Source organism: Pteropus medius, unplaced genomic scaffold (genome assembly GCF_902729225.1).
Source record: "Pteropus medius unplaced genomic scaffold, Ma_sr-lr_union100, whole genome shotgun sequence".
In the NCBI taxonomy this organism is placed as follows: domain Eukaryota; kingdom Metazoa; phylum Chordata; class Mammalia; order Chiroptera; family Pteropodidae; genus Pteropus; species Pteropus medius.
In genome coordinates this window covers 26,974,717-26,988,272 of record NW_024342471.1, presented here as the reverse complement: position 1 = coordinate 26,988,272, position 13,556 = coordinate 26,974,717, and the positions used below count along the sequence as shown (strand labels likewise).

Here is a 13,556-nt window from a genome sequence, read left to right as displayed (position 1 = left end):
GCACAAATTTAGAGAAGGCTCTGCTCCCCGCTGCCCCGGGACCCACGAGCGGCGGCCCGCTCCTGTCGCCTGCGCTGGCCGGGGCTCGGAGCCGGGCGCCCCGCGCCTTGCGCCCGCCTCGCCTTTCCCGCGGAGCGCCGTGGGCCGGGCCTGCTCGGGTCACGTGTCGCCGCGGCCGCAGCCCCAGCGCTGACCCCGCCGGGAGCGCGGGGAGGGCGCGGGGAGGGAGGGAGGGAGGGGCGGGGCCGGGGCGGCGCGCGGGGCGGCCGCGGCGCCGGGGTTCCCTGCGGAGCCGCGCGGCCCCCGCTCCCAGTCCCCAGCCCGCCTGTCGCCCGCCCACCGCGGCCGCCGCGCCCTCCCGCCGCCCCTTCTCAGCTCCCGCGGGCCCGACCCCGGGAACCTCCGAGGCCCAGACAGCGGAGGAGGTGAGCTCGGCGTCCCCGCTGCCCCGCGCGTCCGGGGCCGTGGCCCGAGGAGCAGCACCTGCCCCGCACGAGCGCGGGCGCGGGCGCCCGGCGGCCGGGACCTCGACGCCGGCCCCTCTTGCCCACAGGTCAAGGCCGCGCCCGGGACGATGTACCAGAGCCTGGCGTTGGCCCCGAGCCCCGGCCCGGCCGCCTACGCGGACTCGGGCTCCTTTCTGCACGCGCCGGGCGCGGGGTCCCCGGTGTTCGTGCCGCCCGCGCGCGTCGCCTCCGTGGCGCCCTACCTGCCGGCGTGTGAGCCCGGCCCGCAACCCCCCGCGCTCGCCGCGCACCCTGCCTGGACACAGGCCGCCTCGGCCGACTCACCCGCCTTCGGCGCCGGCAGCCCGCACCCGCCGCCGGCAGCTGAGCCTTCGGGGGCCACCGCCTTCCCCTTCGCGCACAGGCCCCCGGGGCCCGGCGGCGGCGGCGGTGGGAGCGTTGGGGGCCGCGATGGCAGCGCCTATGAGGGGGCGCTGCTGGCTCGGGAGCAGGGCCCCGCCGCGCTGGGCAGGCCCGTGGGTGCCTCCTACCCCGCCGCGTACCCCACCGCGTACCCCGCCTACTTGAGCGCCGAGGTGGCCCCGTCCTGGGCCTCCGGACCCTTCCAGGGCCGCGTCCTGCACGGTCTCCAGGGCCGCAGAACCACTTTGGGTGAGTGCGGTGCTGGGGGCGGCTCCACCGACGTGGGTTCTGGGCGCTGTGCATTCCCGGGTGCAAACCCGCACCCTACGAAATGCATGGTTTCCTGGCCCCTGGGACATGCCAGCCTGGGGCGTGCCAGAACCCTGGGGACGGGCAGTGTCTGCCACAGCCTCACCCAGCCTGAAAGGAAAACGCCGAGCCCTGCACGCCTTTTCCACCTTAGAAGGAAATGTATCCATTTCCGCTTTTCTTCCTGGGAACCCACCGGGCATTCTGGATGGTGCCAGTTTAGAACCTCCGTGCTACACGTTTTTGCAAAAAGTTTTGTAAGTGATTTCTTAAAGTTCAAAACGCCAGTCTTTCTAAGCGAGCAGCCACGTTCCTCTCTGTACTCGGGTGTTTACATATTCTAATTCGAGACCTGGTTCCAATAGCTCCTCGGTATCAATTTGGATAATCGGATTTCAGGCCTGCAAAGTGGAGAGCCCTCCAGCCCCCTGTGGTGTCTCTGTCACCCCTTGGCAGCCGACCCGCCACAGACCCGGCCACAGCTCGCCTCAGCGCAGGAAGGGGTGCCCTTGGCCCTGGCGCCCACCCTGGCCGGCGACAACCGATCCCCGCCCCACCCCCACCCAGCGGCCCCAGCGTCACAGGCGTCACTGGCGCCTGGCAGGCCTGGAGGCCGGTCCGGTGTTCGGAGTGCGGGGTGCAGGCCGAGCTGCCCTGCTTTCCGAGGCAGGACGGTGGTTGCGACTCCGACAGAGCGGACCCTGGTCTTTGTAGGGTCTCCCGATCGGCCCCCTCCCTCTGCCAGTGTAGACGCTCCTGCCTTCCCGGGGGATGGAAGTCACAGCCGCTGTGCTGGGCCCTGGATCCTGGCGTCTTCCCCCACCTTACGAAAAAAACCCTGAGGAGGAGTGTTTTAAATCCCCTCCAACTCCCTGTGCACAGACTGAAAATTAAAAATTAAATCAGATAAATAGATTTTAAAATAAAGTCAGTCGGAGGCGCACAGATAAAGGGGAAATGGCCTCGGCCACCTCCGCCGGGAGGAGCCGCCCGCCCCAGGCGCTGCCTGTCCCCGCAGTGTCGGACGTCTTGGGGGAGTTCCCGGGCGAGGGCCGGGAGTGCGTCAACTGCGGAGCACTGTCCACACCCCTGTGGCGACGAGACACCACCGGCCACTACCTGTGCAACGCCTGCGGCCTCTACCACAAGATGAACGGGGTCAACCGGCCACTACTGCGGCCGCAGAAGCGCCTGGTGAGTGCGCGGGGCTGGGGGCTGGGGCCTGGGGGGCTGGGCTGGGGCTGGGCGGGGCCTCACCGGGCAGCGGGCAGTGGGCGCCCCACACCAGCCTGGGGCTCTGCCGGCTGGCGGCCCCCAGCCCTGAGCCTTTAGGCTGCACTTTGGCGGGGTCTGTGGGGGGTGGGGGGTCTCCCCAGAAGGGTTCTTGTCCCTGGACCCTGGCTGTGTAGGCGATGGCCGTGGACCAGGACAGCCTCTGGGGGCTCAGCCCTGTGGCTCCGAGCGTGACTGGGGTGACCAAGCTTCTTGCCTGGCCTGGTGGTGGGGGTGCGGGGAAGTCTGGTGCTGGGTGGGTGCTCTGCTGGAGGACACGGGGTGCACCGGACCCCGCAGGGGTGGGGTGCAGGCCAGGTCCACAGCCATCCTCAGGGCAAAGCTTGTTTTCACTTTTGGTTCCTTTTGGCGTTTGGCCACGTGGAAGTGGGGGGCTGGGAGCCCGACTTTTGCCCCGGGTGGGGCAGAGTCCCCACAGCTGTATACAGGTGTAGAGGTGCTTTGTTCTGCCCCGTTTCTCAGGCAAACCCCGATGCTTGCGTCATTCCGTAAACAAGTGTGGGGCCTGCCTGGCTTGCGGGAGTCCAGTCAGTGGGGCCGCAGTGGCTCCCGGCCGGGGTCTGGCCGCGGGGACGTTTCCGGGGTGCCGAGCCTCCCCGCCTGATGCTGGTGTGAGGGTCCTGTCAGGGCCGGTCTGCGGGTTCTGGCCGGCTCTGGTGCGTGAGGCCCAGGCAGGGGTGTGCCAGGCAGGGGTCCGGTCCCTGGCTGACCCTGGCGTGGCTCCGGCAGCTGTGCGTTGCCGTGGCCGGTCTGGGCCGGGGGCCTCAGTTGCAGGCCTTTGTTTACGGAAACCGAAGGCCCTGCCATGGTCAGCACCGGGCGGGCCTCTGAGGCCACCGGCTGGGCAGGCGGGAGCCGGGCCCCGCAGACAGGCAGTTCCAGGGCGGCCACTGTTTTTCTTCCTCTGATCTAGGCTAGAGTTTGGGGCTCTGCGTCCCCCAAACAGGGCGACAGGCTAAAGAAGGGAAACAGGCTAAGAAGGGAAGGGTCCTGGGTCCTGCAACCCAGACTACGACCCCAAACAGGCTGCCCCCCCCCCCTCGTCGCCCTCCCCAGGCTGGGCCGGAACTGGGTGCCGAGGACCCACTGGTCATCGGGACCAGACAGTGTGAGCCTCCTGCCTCAGCCCCCACCCTTGCAGGGCTCAACTCCCAGCAGAAAGCTCCTGGCCCAGAGGCAAGCGGGCAGGGCCACCAAGCATCGAGGCATCTGCCTTCACAAGCACCAGGTGACAATCCCGGGGCTCAGAGACCCTGAGCGAACCCCCCAGGGCACACAGCCTGCAAGCAGAAAACCCGGTGGAGGCCCGGCCGGCCTCCCTCAGGCTCCCGTGCGCCCTTCGCTTGTGCTGAGCCGCCCGCCCTGTCCTGGGACGTGGATTGTCCCCATGCTGGGTCGTAAAGGTTCAGTTGGACAGGTCCGCACAGCACTTTCGCAGGCCTCGGCCAGCTCTGTGGGCGAGCTGGGTCTGGGTGCTTGGCCTGGCGAGGCCTCTGCTTCTGGTCCGGGGACACAAGTCGTTAGCGAGCCTGCCAAGGTGGGAGACCCGGTGTGCCCGCTCCTCTCCCCAAGGCCACAGGCCGAGGACAGTGGATGGCCTGGTCACCCCCGTGTCCAGGCCCATGCAGACCTGGGCGGAGCATGTCAGGAAGTGTTTGCCGAGTGCGGCTGGAGTCAGGGGGTGTCCACAGGGCCCCCGTGGCTCCCCGAGCAGGGTCCTAGGGGTCCTCGCCTGGCACTCAGGAAGGGCGACCCAGCTGATCGCCCTGTGGCCGGTCCTGGGAGGGCCAGGCTCGCACGGAAGCCCGAAGCCTCAGAGTCTCTGAGTGCCTCACTGTCCCCCACGTGTGGCCAGGCCTGCTGCCCCAGTGGAGGCCTCCCCCAGAAGAACTCGTCCTAACCTTCTTTAAAATGGTTACAAACATCCTAGAAGCTTGTCACAAAAATACAGGCATGTGACAGTAACAAGCCTACGCCCCCTGGCTGCAGGGTCCCACGTCTGGGTTGCTCTCTGAGTCCCCTGCGTGTCCTTAGTCACGCATAGTCTGGGGATGCACTTTTGACCTGAGGCCTCCGTCAGGAGACGTGCAGGGTGGACGGTTGTGGGGTCCCCTCTCCCTGTGGCCTGCCCATCTGCCCACTCATAGATCTGGATGCCCTGGAGCCCCACATGGCCTGATTCTCAAACATAGGGGCCCACGGCCAAGGTCAGCGGACGGCAGCCCCGCTGGCCCCAGGCCGGCTCCGGCGCCAGCTCCAGGACGTGGCCCGTGCGGGGGACCTTGGCGGCGGGAACAGGCCTTGACTGGGCTCCAACTGCTCACGCTCAGGGCCGCCGGGTGCTCCCTCTGGCGTGGCCCACCTCGCAGACTCCCGCCCGGCCGGTTTGCCCTGAGCATCAAGGGACACCGCTTGATCAGGTCCAGGACATGTCCACCACGGCTCCCCGTCCAGGAGCACGGGACCCGTCTGAGGTCGGAGCCGCTCTCCGGGCTGTACTCCAGGGCGGCCTGGCGCTGACTCTCCCCAGTGTCTCCGAGTGGGGAGGGACGGCCTCACCCCTCCGGCCCTTCCCCGCGCCTGCTCCTGCCTCCCCCCCAGGCCGGCTCCCTGCCGCCCCTGCCCAGTGCCTTGGCTGCTAGCGGGCTTTGAAGTTTCACTTCTTTTGAAAAAAAACAGACCAAAAAAGAAAACAAAATGCAGCCGAGAGGCCTGGCCTGGCGGTCAGGTCCAGGGCCTGAGAGTGGCTAGGCCTGGCTGCTTGTCCGGTCAGGGAGGGGACAGATGGAGGCCCCTGGGACACGGAGGGGGTTTTGTGCGCCCCAGGAGCAGCATGGCCCGCTGGCCCCTCAGTGCCCCGAGCCTCAGTTTCCCCTCTGTGCAACGCAGTCTGGGGAGGGGGAAGGACATCAACGAGCAGACTCTCCGGGTTGGTTTTGTTTTTATTGAGAATTTCGCCGCCCCCTCATTTTTTACATTCTAATGTAATTTTCCGATTTCTTAACCTCAGTGCATGCTCACCATCCAGAGACGTGGACGCGCCCTGGCTCCGTGGTGGAGGCTGGCGGGCCCCCTGCTGCCCCGGCCCACCTGCCGGCGTCTCCCCAGGGTGCAGAGCAACCGGGGGGCGGGGGGGGGCATTGGGGGTGCGTGTGTCTGCGGGCATGCTGTGAAATGCGTTCACCTTGGTGGCTTCACGCCCTCTCGGGTGTGTTTCTGTAGGAAGGGTTTTAGTCACGAGGGGCCTGGGTGGCGGCATTCTCACGTGATTCCTACGTTTCTGGGACAGTGGAACTTTTCTGAACATGGGATGGCAGTGGGAACTCTGCGGGGGAGGGTCAAGGTGTCTGAGGGTCTCAGCCGGAAGGGGGTGCTAGGGGCCTCAGGCCATGGTCCCCTTGGGTTCGGCGGCACGGCAGGAGGTGGGGACCTGGGCAGAGCCTGGTTCCTCATGGGGCCGAGCACCCCGCGATTCCTCATGGGGCCGAGCACCCCAGGGCTTTGCTAAATCGGTGGGCCAAGGAAGATCCCAAGGCCTCGCCCACGTGGGGCAGGTGGCTGCAGTAGGGGCCGCAGGGCTGGGAGGGGACCCTTCCTCAGGCTGGACAGTGGGCTTAGGAAGGCAGAGGAACATGCCCACCCCTCTGAGCCCTTCCCTGTCCCTGCTCCCAGCACCAGAGAGGCCAGTGCAGGGGAGGGGGCAGGAGAGGGGACACCAGAGGGGACACCCTCAGTCCAGGGAAAGCAGCTGCTTTCTAGGCAAGGCCAGGGTGTGGCCGTGGGCTCCTGCCCGGGAGTGCCCCACTGTCTGCTCTGGGGCTGCGGCCCCCTGCAGCTCTTCTGGGGCCTCGGCGGGGTGCCTGGAGGACAGGTCCCCCGGGCATCACAGGGAGACATGGAGAGCCCCAGCCAGGCCGAAGCGCCCACCTGCGTCCCCTTGGCGGCCTCCAGGGCCTCGTCCCTTCCTTGTCTTTCGGTTCTTTTGTCTGGAGCCTGGGGTGCAGGCAGCAGGGGCGGGTGGGGGTCCTGCAGGCCGGGCCTGGGGGACGGAGTGGGAGGGGGCAGGAAGGGCGAGGGGAGAGGAAGTGGTTTTGGTGTCTTCAGTCTTCTTGGGGACGGCTTCAGACAGGAGCCCACTCTCCCTCCCAGGCCATTCTCGGGGGTAGGCCTGTGCCCTTGACCACCGGCCATGGCCCAGGGAAGGGAGTGGTCGGTCGGCAAGCCTGGCTACCCTCAGTCATTGCAAAAAGAAAGATCTAGGGATTGACAGATGGGGAAACTGAGGCTGGCCCCATCTGCTCACCCCAGCACAGGACAATTCCTTTTGTGGCTTGGTTTGGCTGTGTCTTGATTGTTCTCTGGCTGGGCCCGGGCCGGACAATAAGTTGAGGACACACATCCTTGCAACAATTGTGAGCTTCTGTCCCAGGGCCCGAGGTACCACGGGGACATCGTGGCAGGTGTGCCTTGGTCTGACCCTGGCTGCCTGTCATGGGAGGACAGGCTCGACACCCCGCATCCCCGTGATTCGGACGAGGGACTGGACTGGGCTGGGGCTCAGGAATGGGGAGCAGCATCCCCACGGGCAAAGCCTGGGGGCAGGGGGTGGGAAGGGGTGGTGCCAACAGCAGGCTGTGCTGCTGGGTGCTGGGAAGGGCTTTGGGTCCAAGGCGCCCTTGGGGACGCCGGGCCCGGCACAGAGCATCCGGAGCCCCCAGGCTGTGGGTGATAAGACCCCATGTGACACCAGAATGGGGGTCAGGCAGAGTCCGTGCTGAGAGGCGGCTGGCCTCGGGGAGCTCGGGGAGCTTGGGGAACCCTGCGCTGGTGGGAGTACCCCGTCGGACCTTCAACAGCAGCCCCCACCGGCCAGCTCGGCAGAGCCCCTCAGGACCCCCAACCCGCATCAGGTCAGGGTGTGTGAGCCTCAGACGGCACATTCGCTCAGGATCCCCGGAGTCAGTACTGTCTGGGCCCCACCAGGCCCCAAGTGCAGAGATGTTTGGGGTCCCTAGTCGAATGTGGACCTGCAGGGTTGGGGGTTCCAGGTGGACCCAGTCTTGCTCTGACATGAGGCGTGGTGAGTAACAAAGGGGCGATGTGGGCTGGTGGGACTCGGCTCCCCTGCCCGCTGTCCGGAGGGACCCGGCTTCCCGGCCCGCTGTCCGGTGGGCAGTTGCTGAGCTGAGCCGGTGCTCGGAGTCCCAGGCCTTAGCACACAGAAGCCCAGAGGGACCCACAGGCCCTTAAATGTCCAGCCGGGGCCTGACCTCCCGAGAAGGACAGGTCTTAGCCAGGGTTGTCCCTAAAGAGAACCAACAGTGGCATCTCTGGTCTGGTCTGCACGAGCTCCCAGCTCCGCGGCAGGCATCACCCCCGTTTCGCTGGTGAAGCGACCTGTGCCTGGGCTCGTGGGCACAGAGTCCGGGGCAGCCTCACGACACCACCACCCATGGTGCCGCCAGCCCTGCATGGGCCCGGACCTGGCCGCGGTCAGTGTCGGGCGCACCTGCACCCGGCCCCGCGGCTCACGCCGGCCTCCCGTCCACAGTCCTCGTCCCGCCGTGCCGGCCTGTGCTGCACCAACTGCCACACAGCCACCACCACGCTGTGGCGACGTGACGCGGAGGGCCAGCCCGTGTGCAACGCCTGCGGCCTCTATGCAAAGCTGCACGGGGTGAGTGGGGGCGGGGCCCCCCCCACCGAGGGACCGGAGGGCTGGAGAGAACGGGGCGGGCTGGCACGGGGGGCAGGGGGGTGCTGGCCTGCTACCCACGGGTCACCATTGTGTGTCTGGGCTCACTGAGCCCCACCCCCCCACAGCCCTTCCGCCCGGGCAAGGCTGGACACCTGACACCTCGTCTTGCCTCTGCACCCCTGGACGCCTCCGGCCCCTGGGCTCGGAGGGGTTGGGGTGGGTCAGCTGTTCCACGCCCTGCCTGGAACACAGCACCGAGCCCGGGGCGGCAGCTCACCCAACGGGGCGGTGAGGACGCGTCAGCTCCAGGAGTGACCGGCTCTGCAGAGCTGTGATCGGAGCAGGTGTCCATGTGGGAGGCCCCAGGGGTGAGCAGGGAGAGGGGCCAACCGTCCACCCTGCCTGTCTCCGCCAGGTGCCCAGGCCCCTGGCCATGAAGAAGGAGAGCATCCAGACACGGAAGCGGAAGCCTAAGAGCACGGCCAAGTCCAAGGGCAACTCAGGTGCGGGCCGGGGCCCACGAGGGTGCCCGTGGGGAGCCCCGGCCCCAGCCGCTGGGGCCGCCCCCAGCCCCTCCGGTGGGGCGTGTGCTCCCGCCGTGGAGTCACTCTGAGTGTCTCGCACTCTGCCATTAGAGATTTCCATCTTTGGTACAAGCATTGTCCTTCTGAAGTACAAGTACCGGCTCTATCCGGGGATGGCTGTGCTCAGGGGAGGGGCAGGGGGGACGGAGGAAGCCAGGCCCAGCCCCCCTCACCCACTGCATGTCCGAGCTGAGCGGCCAGACCTGGCAGCTTCTGCACACGCCCCACTGTCGCTCCCAGGGTCCACAGGCCACAGCACAGCCTCCCCGTCCTCTGTCCTCAACCCTGAGAGCCCAGCGGCCACTTCGAAACCCGAACCCAGCCCGGCGCCCCCTTCCTGCCCTGGGCCCAGCGTCACCTCCCAGGTAAGGCAGGTATTGTGGGTGGATGTCTGGAGCTGGCTCCCAGGCACCTCAGGGACCCAGACTCCTGGATGGTTGGGAGCCACTGTGGGGCCCCTCTGGAAGCTCAGCCAGTCACTGGTGCTGAGGGCTGACCTGCGGCCGACGCTGGGCCGGGAGCCCTGTGTGTGCTGCCACGTCGGCCCTCACAAGGGGTCCCCCCGATCCCAGGACTGAGAGAGCCCCTTGGGCTGAATCTCCCTGCCGTGAGGGCTCTCGGCCCCAGGGGAGGCCACCGGGGCTCCTGCGTTCTCGTATGTCCCCTGTCCTCCCTGCAGGCCTCCGGTCAAGCAGACGAGCCCTTGGCCCCCAGCCACCTGGAGTTCAAGTTCGAGCCCGAGGACTTCGCCTTCCCCTCCACGGCCCTGGGCCCCCAGGCTGGCCTAAGGGGGGCCCTGCGCCAGGAGGCCTGGTGTGCGCTGGCCTTGGCCTAGGTCCTCGCCACCCACTGGACCTGCCTCACTGCCCATGTCTCTCCAGCACCGCAGACTCCACCTGCCCGCCCACCAGAAGAGCCGGGAGCCAGCAGGACCCCGAGGCCCAGGGCACCCCTCGGCACCTGGCAGTCAGGCCCTGGAGCAGGAGGAAGGTGGCTGGGGAGGGGCTCGAGCCCCCCACAGACAGCAAGGGACCCCAAATGCTGCACCAGCCTCTGACGCGCACTGGCCACGGCAGCCACGTGTGACCGGGGATGGCCGCCTCCAACCTGAGCTCTGCCGGCAGCGCTCGGCACCCCATCCTGTGCCCACAGGTCGCAGCAGCTGGACAAACCCGCCTTCTGCTGTAAAACCGGGTCTAAGGTGGACTGGCCGAGGCCCTGACCCAACCCGAACGGGACCGGGGGAGTGGCGGACACGGGTGCCCGCGAGACTCGGGGTGGGGAGTCCCACCCCGAGCACAGATTGCCCGGGATGGTGTGCAGGCCACGCACCACACCAGGAAGCCACCCCAGGGGGAAGCCTTCACCTCGTGGCCCTCATGGACTCCCCTATTTATTGGGACGGGTTTCCCAGAGGGGCGGGAAAGGGCCCCGTTCTGACTCCATGAGCACCCCTGGGGGGCAGGACGAAGCGCCTGGGGCCCCAACCCAACGCACGCGGGCTGCCGGCCCACCTGCTGTCCCGGAGTCCCGAAGCGCACCCCTTTCTCTTACAGGGCCCCCCCCCACCGGTCGGATGGTGAATTTGTTGGTCAGTTGGCCAGATGCAGCTCTGCCAAGGGGGCTGACGCATGGCCCGGACAGCTTAGTGTCGGGGAGCAGAGGGGAGCGGGGCGCGTCACTTCTGTTCAGACGCTGCCTCTTACCAACGAGACCTGTGTTTTCCAGGGAAGCCAGAAACTGGAAAAAAAGTTTCAAAGCCTGCCAATTGATAGCATCTTTCCCCGACTCTCAAAAATCTTTCGAATCTCTGAGACAGCTGTGAGCAAGTCACTACTGTGCCACCCTGTCGTCACTGGCGTCAGCTTCCAGAACGTGTCCCTCGCAGTTCAGCCAGCCCGACGCCCACATGGTGTGGTCTTTTTATGTTTTTCAAAGACAAACGAGGCCATAAGAAAATGTCTAAAATAAAGACCTTGACTTTGCTTTCCTCTCCCATGGCCTGCGGGGGCTCCTGGTCTCCCTGTCTGCGGGGCTGTGCCCAGGGTCCCTGCCGGGTGGCCAGACATGCGACCACTGTCCTGGGGAGAGCTTGCTGCCGTCCCGTCTCCATGCCCCCTGGCCTTCCCGGGGACCCGCGGCGAGGGAACAGGCTAACGGTCGCCCGTCTCGTCCAGCCTCCCCGCAGCCCCTCGGGGCGAGCGCTGCCCCGTGCAACGCCATCGCTCACCCTCCCCCTTCGGGAGAAGCCGGGGCACGAGGCGACACGAGGCACCGGCCACAGCAGGGCCGGGCATGGAGGGGACGGCAGCGCGTCCTCCCACCGCACCTCCGCCCGCCAGGGAGCCCAGTGGCTTCTCCCAGACCCTCGGTTTCCCCATCTGCAGGTGGCGGAGGGTGCCGCGCGCCTGTGCCAGGGCCTCTAACCCGTGAGCACGTGCAGGGGTGTGGGCCCGAGAGGCCCCAGTGTGTGGAGGCCGCCTCGCCACTTAGCAGCCCGAGGGGGCTTCCTGGAGGTGACCACAGTGGGACAGGCAGACGGGCAGGGGCCCCATGGATGGACAGGAGGGGCCGGATGTTGGTGAAGGGGAGTCGCCAACAAAAAGGGGAGGTTTGGCGAAGGGGAAAGGAAGAAGCCGTCGCTTCTGTCTGTCTCTGTCATTTGTAAGGACGCGCCCAGGATGCGGGGGGCTCGGCGCCCCACCTCCGGGTAGGAGCCTCGCTGCTAAATTTAAGCCCTGCTCCCCAAGCATCTCTCCAGGGCCGGAAGCTGTCAGGACCTGGAGCCGTAACAGAGCCCCGAGCACCCCCTTCCTGCAGCTCTTCCTCCCACCCACCCCCTCCCCCCCAAGGCTCTGCCAGCTTGTCACAAACAACTGGACGCTGGGGAGGCGGGCAGGCCGGGGCGGCCCAGGCTGCTGGGCAGAGCAACAGGATGCAGGCGGCCGCCTGACTGTGCGCCTCGCCTCCCACCCGCTCTGTGGCCGAAGCCGGGTCCAGAGAGCCCGGAGGAGTGGCCCCCCGCCCTGCAGCAGCCTGTCTCGTCCGCCGGGGCTGTCCACCGAGCCCCCACTGGGGAGACCCTAGGGTGAAGTGGGGCACGGGGCATGGGAAAAGCGGGGGCCCTGAACCAGAACAACTCGTCAAGCACCCCAAAGCCTTCCACCCGGGCTTCGCTCCAGACGCAGAGCGGCAGCCACACATCCACGGACGACCCTGCAGAAGCAGGCGCCACGCGCGCCCGTCGTGCTGCCCGACCCCATCCAGCCTGCCGGGCGCCAGGCCATCCCTGTGGGGCCAGGGCGACAGGCTGGTTGTGACAGTAAGGGACGGCCAGCCACCGAGCGGGCACAAGGCTCCACGGCGCTCGGCCGAGAGATGCAGGGCGCTGGGCGGGAAGGACAACCTTGGGGAGCGGAGCAGGCGCCCCTTCTTTGTTTGACCAAATAAGGGCCTTTCTTAGAGAAGGCCAGTTGCCGATGTCACCGCTGTCACCGTTATTCAGCCACTAAGCTCAGGGTCTGCCGTCTCGGGGAAGGGGTGATGCGTTTACTCTCCCCGCTGCTCTTTGCCACAAGCCCGGGGACAGGCGGTGGCAGTTCAGGGGCCGCCGTCCTCCTGGCCGTGTGGACAGGCGTTCACCCAGGCGGACGAGGCCCCCACGTGGACCCCCTTTGGCAGACGAGGCTGGAGAGACCAGGCCCCCTGAAGCTGGGGGGCTGCAGGCCTGGGGTGCCCCGTCCGACATCGGTGGGGCTGAGCTGGCTGAGCCCTGCAGGCTCGTCGCAGGCGGCGGGCAGCCGGCCCTCGACGGCCAGGCGGAGGCCGTGCCAGGCAGCCCCCCCACAATGCCCCGCGAGGCCCGCCAAGACGTTGACACGGAGGGCTCCAGCCGCCTTATTTATTATCTGATAAAGGGCTCCCGGCACCACTGGTGGACGGCGTCTGGCCGCGCCGGGGCCTGGCGAGGGGGAGGTGGGCGGGGGCCCGAGCAGGCCTCTGCGCTGGGCTCCGGACAGGACGCACAGAGGGATCTGGACTCCTCCGTCCCTGGCCAACAGCCTTTGTTCTCCAGGCCCCACTGAGCCCGTGGAGTGGCCCCCCTGACCTCCCAAAAACCCCCCACTGCAACCCTCCTCCGCAGGCCCCCCTCGCACCCAGTCATACCGCAGCCCAACCCCCAGCCCACTTGGCCAGGAGCTCGGCTCCCCAGGCCGCGGTCCCAGGCCTGCCTCTCCTTCGCTCCCAAACGCTCTGAACCAGGTGCGGCCCCAGCACCCGCTCAGCAGGCCCAGCCACGGCCTGCGACTTCCTTCATCGTGTGTGCCTGACCAGGGACATGGCCCTCGGGGGCCAAGACCGTCTGGTGCCACGTCCTCCACAAGGCCCTTCTCAGGCAGTGCTAGGACGTGGCACAGCCACAGTCCCCGCCAGGCTCGCCGGCATCGCCCCCTGGGCCCCCCCGCCCCCGGCACAGCGCAGACGCCCAGCACGCGGGCATCCGATACGTGGCCGCGGAAACGTGTCCGGTGAGCCTGAAGGGACAAGCTCCCAAGGGTGCTGGGCTTACAGCTCACCCCGAAATGCCGTTCACCAAACCTCTTCCGCATCGGCCTCTCGCCAGGGAGGAAACCGCGAGGGCGGCCTTCCCCCGGCTCGTCCGCTCTGCGGTGCCTTCTGTCCCGCTGAGGACAGCTGGGAATGGGGACAAAGGAGGTGACGTGGGGTCCCCAGAGTAGGCTTTGTGCAAGGGGGCTCAAGAAGCCCATGCTCCCAGGGCCTGGGAGGGACAAGGGACAAGAG

The 13,556-nt window shown here is 67.5% G+C and overlaps 1 protein-coding gene across 1 annotated transcript; it reads left to right on the top strand.

Annotated features, from left to right (window-relative positions):
- The first annotated feature begins 296 nt into the window (after positions 1-296).
- On the top strand, positions 297-10,101 carry GATA5 (GATA binding protein 5). The gene is made up of 7 exons (XM_039864762.1): positions 297-425; positions 554-1,118; positions 2,197-2,372; positions 8,023-8,148; positions 8,585-8,672; positions 8,994-9,118; positions 9,433-10,101. The coding sequence occupies exons 2-7, from the start codon at positions 575-577 to the stop codon at positions 9,586-9,588; spliced, it is 1,215 nt and encodes a 404-aa protein (XP_039720696.1). The 5' UTR covers positions 297-425; positions 554-574; the 3' UTR covers positions 9,589-10,101.
- Positions 10,102-13,556: the final 3,455 nt, after the last annotated feature.